The following is a 7,955-nucleotide window of genomic DNA, read 5'->3' on the forward strand; positions in this document are numbered from 1 at the left end:
TGATGAGCTCCTATTGATTAATGTTCCTTGGAGTCAGGAGTTCTCTGATGTTCTCAGGATTTGAACTTAAGTCTCCTGCTTCTGATTTTCAGTTTTATTTTTACAGTATCCTCAAGATTTCTCCATCTACATAGCACCAATGATAAAACATCTAGGTTAGAGATGAAAAGTTTCTCCACATTGAGGGACACCCAGAGAGGTTCACTGAGTTACATGGAGAAGAGAAGAGGGAGGGGGTAGTTAGAGGTGACTGGAATGAGATGAGGTGGGGTCAGAAGAGGAGTGAGCAAGCTAGCCAGTAATCACTTCCTTTTGTGCACTCCACTGTCTGGACCACTCAGAGATGTTCATGGAATAGTACAGAGAAGAGAAGAGGGAGGACGGAGACAGAGGTGATGAGGAGGATAAAAGAGGGAAATGAAAAAGAGAGACACAGATCCAGTCAGTAACCAGTTCCCTAAGTGTTCTCCACTGTCTGGAACACACAGAAATTCACAGAGTTAGGTAGAGAAGAGAAGAGGGAGGGAGGAGACAGAGACAACCTGGTCGAGAAAAAAGAGAGTCCAAAGGAGGAGAAAGCGGTCAAGCCAGTAATCTCACTCTCAAGTAAAAATGGGCACTGAAGATTGGGTTTTTAAAGGTACAAAATTGATAACAAATACCAGAAAGCAAAGATTAAAAATATAGAGTAGAGGTTGGATTTTCAAAAATACAATATTAAAGAAAAGAAGAAGAAGAAAGAAAAAAAGAAAAAGAAAAAAACCCAAAGTCACAAGAATTATTAAAAAGAAAAAAACCACAACAACAACCACACACACACACACACACAAATATATATATATATATATATATATATATATATATATATATATGGTATATATATATGGTATTTGCTTTAGAAACAGGGTCTTTTTTTTTTAAAAGTAATAGTAGGTTATAAAAATAAAAATTAAAGGAGAAATAGAGAACTTAAAAATTAAAAATGTTAAAATAAAAAAAAAGAAAAGAAGAAAAAACAAATCAACAACAAAAAAAGAATGGTCATAAAAATAGTAAAGGTATATCTGAGACTTTCTCTGGTGGTGTTGTGGGCAGTGTGGGGTCAGTTCATTTTTGGATAGTTCCTTGGACCAGCTTACATTTCTCAAGATCTATAGGCCCCTTCTTTTGTAGGATTTTAATCTATTGCACCTGTCACTTCCAAGGCGGTTCCCTCTGTTTTAGCTTCTTCCGTTTGCTGGTCTCTTCAGTGTCTCTTTTCCACCCTGACACAAGGGGGGGCGGTGGTGGACACTTTTTTTTTTTTTTTTAGGCTCACTTGTTCAGTCATGCTGTGGGAAGGAAGGGATGCTGCAGACAAATAACACTGACGTGTGCTCCTAGTGTCTCAGCCATGCTGGGCCTTTCCCCGCCCATGGCGCACTCCGTTCAGGCTCTAGGTCACTCCACCGGGAACCATCTGAGGCTGGCCCTGGGCTGCATGCACCTCCTCAGTCTCAGCCGCTCAGGCTCAGGCACTCAGGTTGTCCTCAGAGGCGCAGACTCGGTTGGGCCTGCGTTTTGTGCCCTTCCCAGGTCTGAGCAGCTCGGGTGTTTGGCGAGCGCAGTCGCTGTGACTTATCGCCTTTCCCGTCCCTGCTGCTCAGTTTTCTGGGTGTACACCTGGCACCCCTTCTTAGGCGGATGGTGACTGTCCAGAACCCCAAGAAGTCTTAGTTAGCAAAGAAGCTTGACTGCAGTTTGGTAATGTCTCTCTGGGGCTGCGATTGCCCCTTTCTGGCTCTTCATGCTCTGGCTGCCTGTCACCGGAGAGGGATGGTCTGCAGACACCTGTTCTGTTCCGTTCTTTGTTCTGTGTGCAGTCCTGGAGGTGTCTTATGTTAGAGCTTTTCGCGTGTTAGCTATCCCACAGTCTGGTTTGCTAGCCCAAGTTAATTCGCTGAGGTTACACTTGGGGCATTCCGGCCAGATTCTTATAAAGCACTGCAGCCCGCGCCTCCCTGCCCAGTCCCCATTTGCTAGTGGCGGATGCAGGTGTTTGCGCTGCTTTTCCACTGGGGGAGTTACCATTGGGCTCGTAATCTGTTGATTTTAATTATTTATTTTCCCTCCTTGTTATATTGCCCTCTGCGCTTCCAAAGCTCACCACAGACTCAGCAGTGAGAGTGTTTCCTGGTGTTTGGAAACTTCTCTCTTTAAGACTCCCTTCCAGGGATGGAGCTCCCTCCCTACATCTTTTGTCTCTTTTTTCTACTTTTATATTTTTTCCTACCTGTTTTTGAAGACAATGATCGCTTTTCTGGGTGCCTGATGTCCTCTGCCAGCATTCAGATGTTGTTTTGTGAAGTTTACTCAGCGTTGAAATGTTCTTTTGATGAATTTGAGAGGGAAAAAGTGGTCTCCCTGTCCTATTCCTCCACCATCTTAGGACCACCCCTGAATATTGAGTTTTAAGCCACCCTTTTCACTCTCCTATTTCACCTTTATCAAGAGACTCTATAGTTGCACTTTGCTTTTTCCATAAGGGTAGTGTCATCTGCACATCTTAGATTGCTGATATTTCTCCTGACAATCTTGGTTACAACTTGTGCTTCATCCAGCCTGGCTTTTTGTATGATGTACTCTGCACAGAAGCTAAATAATCAGGTTGACAATATACAGGCTTGATGTACTCCTTACCCAGTTTTCACCAGTTTGTTTTTCCATGTCCTTTTATAACTGTTGCTTCTCGACCTGCATACAGGTTTCTCAAACCATCTCTTGAAGAATTTTCAAAAAACTGTGATCCACACAGTCAAAGGCTTTAGCATAGTCAATGAAGCAGAAAGTGAAAGTCGCTCAGCCGTGTCCGACCCTTTGCCACCCCATGAACTGTACAGGCCAAAATACTGGAGAGTGTAGCTTTTCCCTTCTCTGGGTGATCCTCCCAACCCAGGGATAGAACCCAGGTCTCCTGCATTGCAGGTGGATTCTTTACCAGCTGAGCCACAAGGGAAACCCTCGATGATGCAGAAGGAAATTCTCACATCTATACTCCATGTGTATGTATTTTAATACTCTTTATATACTGTGACTGCCACCCAGACTGTATAGGATTGCTCAGTAGCTGTCCTCAGTCAACCATTAGATACCAGCTCACTTGGGCAACTGCCTTGTACTTCAGTGGAAGGTCCTCTGGTGTCCTCAGGTTTGCAGAAATCTTACTTCTGGACCTGAAGTGTGTGTCTTCCTTGATTTTGGAGTAGACCTTAAGGTACTTGTATTTATTTTTGTAGGGAACTTAAGGGAATCATAACTAAATTTTCACCTTTTTATCTCTACCATCTCAGTCTAATTTTCTCCAGTAAAGGCAAGATCTTGTTTACTGATCCTCTTGATTGGAATAATTGAGATTTTGAAATAATTTGTTTCCACTCAGGTTTTCCCTTTGCTACCATGGGTTATTGACAGAGGAGCCTTTATAGTATTAATGTGGAGTAAAGATCAAGCTCTGAGTACCATACTACCTGGACATCATCTTTATGTCCTAGTGAGTCTGTCAGTACATTTAGTCAAGTATTAGCTAATAAGGAGATACTAATGGTGATGATAAAAGTGGTATAGAGAGCAAAGGTTCACTTTTCCGGTAAATGACTCCCTGAAATGGGGGCAAGGGTTCTCAGAATCTCCCTTTCTCCTGTGCATCTCCATTCTCAGAGGAGGTCTCTCTGTGAATGTACACCAAGGTACTGTGGCCACTCACACGGATCCATTTGGTATTCTCTCCAAGACTACCTGCATTGCCTCTCTGTTACTGTTGCCTCACTGTGCTATATTTGCTGTATGAGAGAATGAGATAGGTGGACCAACCAAAGGAATACTTTTAGATTAATAGAGACTGGAAGTTCAGCAATTGTTTAGTATTACCCTCTTCTTTAATAGATGTGGAAATAAAGGATTGGGAAGGTGAAATACCTCTTCAGCACCACAAGGGAGATTTTCCAAGCTAGTACGTACAAAGGAGATGAAGACCAAAGAATGGAAATGAGGTGGAGTGGGAGTTCAGAGCTGTGGGAGGCACAGCTTTTCTGAGATGTGCAATGTGGGTCAAAGATTTGTCAGTTGGGGAAGAGAGGAAGTCAATTTAGAGTACTGAAAAAAAATGCTGAAATTAGAGATCAAATACCAGCTCCGAGAGTCAGAAGTTCTACTTCCCAGTGAAATGCTGCTTCTACCACTTCTGTTACTTGGAGTTATCCTCCCAGGTGGTGACAATGAGGATGGTAAGAATAACTCTGGCTGCTCTCAGCACAGGTGCAGGAGTTCTGGATAAAAGCATGCTGCACCTACTACTAAGGTTCTGGGCTCTGCTGTCTCCAGCCGTCTGCCCTATTCTGGAGGCTGGAGATGAGCCAGAAGCTTTGGGGGCAGGGGACAGCTTCAAGCTCTGTATTGTTCAGACTCTGGGTTCTTTTTCATTCTATCCTGATTCCACATTTCCCCCTTATTTTTCTTATCTTTCCACCACTACAGTGTTCCAGGGGCCAACCTCCTTCCATCTCAAGCAGATTTCAACCTTTGTCAACAGCACATGGGCTCAAAATCAAGGCTCAGGCTGGTTGGATGACTTGAAGATTCATGGCTGGGAGAGTGACTCGGGCACTGCCATTTTCCTGAAGCCCTGGTCCAAGGGCAACTTTAGTGATGAGGAGATGACTGAGCTGGAGGACATCTTCCGAGCCTACTTCATTTTCTTCACTCAGGAAGTGCAGGATCGAGTCAATGAGTTCCAGTTAGAATGTGAGTATATTCCTCTGATCTGGACAGACTCAGTGACTTTCCTTTCTCTTGTGTCAGGCCACTGCTCCCTCTGATGATGGTCCCTTTTGCCCCTCTTTATCCAACTGCATATACACGCTTGTCCAGAGTAGACTTCAACCCCGACTCCATACCTCCACCCAGTATCTGAGATTCTTCCTGTTTCTTGCTCTCTTCTGTGTACATGACCACTCTTGTGGTTATCTCTTGTTTGTGTCTATGTAACTTGCTTCTCTAAAACCCCAAGGAAGAACCTCCTTTTCCTACTCTGTGCTTGAGTGAACTTAAGTGTGACTTCCTACTCCTCCAACTGATGTCCTCAAGCATCTGCTGCCTAATCACTTCTCTGCATGTAACCCTTCCCTCCACCGTGGAATGCTACACTTCTGACTCCATCACACATTGCCCCTCTCCCCTCTTGCCCACTCTACATCCTTAAAACTGTCTAACCCCACCATTGATGATATGCATACCTCTCTCCAGTGCTCTTTCTGAAAAGTCCTGAATACTGCAATTGGTTTTAGGTCAATAATTTCACCTCTCAACTTGTCGCCACTAAAATAAAAAAGTCCTATGCCTTTTTCTCATCTCTTTCTTTCCTGTTTGCTTTTTAATAACTTGTCTCAATTTTCCTTTACACAGACCCCTTTGTGATCCAGGTCACAGCAGGCTGTGAGCTGCATTCTGGGGAGGCCATAGAAAGCTCTTTGAGAGGTGCTTTAGGAGGACTGGATGTTTGGAGGATCCAGAATCATTCCTGTGCGCCTGCACCAGACAGCGGTAGCAGGGGGCAGAATTTTTGTGCACTCATGACTCAGTATCAAGGCATCTCCGATATCCTTGAGAGACTCCTCTCAGAAACCTGTCCTCGATATCTGCTAGGTGTCCTCGATGCAGGGAAGGCAGAACTGCAGAGGCAAGGTTAGTCTTATGCTCTCTCTAAGATGTTCCTTTTTCTCCTCCCACAACTTTCTTCAAATTCAAAAGTGAGAAGTACCTAAGTAGAGATGATTAATCAATAAGTCATTTGGGGCCCATAGGAGTGGAAGAGGCAACTATCCATATTTGTGCGTTTCTGAGTCCCCATGCTCTGGATTAGAGTCATAATCTGACATTCCTACTGCTCCTTTCTACCCCAGTGAAGCCTGAGGCCTGGCTGTCCAGTGGCCCCACTCCTGGGCCTGGCCGCCTACTACTGGTGTGCCATGTCTCAGGATTCTACCCAAAACCTGTGTGGGTGATGTGGATGAGGGGTGAGCAGGAGCAGCCTGGCACTCAGCAAGAAGATGTCATGCCCAATGCTGACTGGACTTGGTATCTCAGAGTAACCCTAAATGTGGCAGCTGGGGAGGCGGCTGGCCTGAGTTGCCGAGTGAAGCACAGCAGTCTAGGAGACCAGGACATCATCTTGTACTGGGGTGAGAAGGAACTGGGGCCCAACTGGGAATTGGAGGAAATGGTCCTTAAGAACAGAGAAGGGGACAAAGGAAGGGGAGGGATTTGATGGATGAGAGAAGGATGGAGGGAGGAAGACAGGCATGGAGAGAGGATAGGCGGGGAGGAAAGAGAATCAGGGAGACAAAGAGAGAGAGTCAGAGGGACAGACTTTGAGGTTTATTTCTAGGACTACAGTGCCAGAGGTATGAAAATAGCTGACCTAAGCTGTACAATAGATAAAAATGAAGTAGTCTTCACTACTACAGTAATAGTCCCATTGTAGTCTCAGTGGGATTCAGCAAGAAGAAGAGATTAAGGGTGGCTGTGAGAATAAGACCTCTGGGAATCTGAGAAAGGGAACCCCAGAGTTGCCCATGCATCGGAAACAGTTAATGATGGTGCTGACACTCAGATGGGCAAGAAGGCCTGGAGAACTAGAGAATGGGTTTGAAGTGACATTCCTTTTTCTTCTCCCAATTGCCAGGACACCCCACATCCATTGGCTTGATACTTGTGGCAATAATAGTGCCCTCCATGATCCTTTTGATATGCCTTGCATTATGGTTTTGGAGACGCTGGTGAGTTTTGATTTTTTAATCTTTTTTTTCTGTCCATCCTTTTATTCTTTCCCTCCTTTTAATCTATTAATATTACATCTCTTTAGTCTCAACATTTATGCTAGAACATTTTCCTTTTGTCCCCAACTCCCATCTGTAGGTAAATTTATGTTTTAAAATTGCAGTAAAATACATCATGGAAAATTGACTGCATTAGCCATTTTTACACATATAGTTAAGTACATTCACATTTATGAAGCCGATACTTAGAATTCTTTTCATCTTGAAAAACTAGAAGTCTATGCTCATTAAACCACTTTCCCAAATCCTTTCTCCCTCAGGCCCTGCCAACCACCATTCTACTTTCTGTCTATATGAATCTGTCTACTCTAGGTACCTCATAGAAATGAAATCATTTGTCTTTTTGTGAATGCCTTGTTCCACCTAGCATTATGTCCTCATAATTCATTCATGTGGTGTCATGTATTAGAATTTCTTTCCTTTTAAATGTTGTTTTGTTTACCTGTTCATCTCTCAATAGACACTTGGGTGAATTCACATTTTAGCTGTTGTGAATAATGCTGCTATGAACATAGTGTACAAATATCTCTTAAGCTGAGCATTTTTTTGCTTGTGTTCTTAACAGGTCACATCGGAATATCTTGTGAGCACTGACCGTGTCTCCTTTTCCATTTGGAATAAGTATCCAGGTACCCTGAAACTCAAGTTGTCAGCCTAGGAGTCAGTCTCATCATATTTCATCAAATAATCATCACATTTGATCAAACATTGTTCCTGTAGGTTGTAAGATAGATCATAATTTATACCCTAGCAGAAACAAAAATGAAAATTGTTATTATGAGACCATATCACTAGCAGGATCCACTCAGATTTCATAGATGTGATTTGTGAGAAAGAATATACCTTGGAATAAATGAAATGATGTACACAACTTCATGGTGACATGCCTTTGACTTCTTATTTATTTATTTATTTTTTGCTTCTGCTGAAATATCATTATTTCAAATTGAACTAACTATAGTTATGCTGAGGTAATTGTATTTGCAGGGTTGCTGAGCATTTTTAACATCATTTGACTCTCTTTATTTGGATGATTTTCTAACAATGAGGGTCAGCTGAGCAGCTTGTTTCTCCAGATAGCCT

General features: G+C 43.1%; 1 protein-coding gene across 2 annotated transcripts in view; it reads left to right on the forward strand.

The window, feature by feature from the left end:
- The window catches only part of LOC443442 (CD1), an 85,328-nt gene extending 77,585 nt beyond the window's left edge, over positions 1–7,743 (forward strand). The window contains exons 1-6 of one of the 2 annotated variants that reach the window (XM_027968555.3): positions 4,118–4,262; positions 4,513–4,779; positions 5,440–5,718; positions 5,937–6,215; positions 6,719–6,812; positions 7,438–7,743. In XM_027968555.3, the coding sequence (XP_027824356.2) occupies positions 4,142–4,262; positions 4,513–4,779; positions 5,440–5,718; positions 5,937–6,215; positions 6,719–6,812; positions 7,438–7,459 (1,062 nt within the window). In that variant the 5' untranslated portion in view covers positions 4,118–4,141 and the 3' untranslated portion in view covers positions 7,460–7,743. 2 annotated transcript variants of the gene reach the window in all.
- Positions 7,744–7,955: the final 212 nt, after the last annotated feature.

The sequence above is a fragment of the Ovis aries genome, chromosome 1 (assembly GCF_016772045.2).
Source record: "Ovis aries strain OAR_USU_Benz2616 breed Rambouillet chromosome 1, ARS-UI_Ramb_v3.0, whole genome shotgun sequence".
Taxonomy (NCBI): domain Eukaryota; kingdom Metazoa; phylum Chordata; class Mammalia; order Artiodactyla; family Bovidae; genus Ovis; species Ovis aries.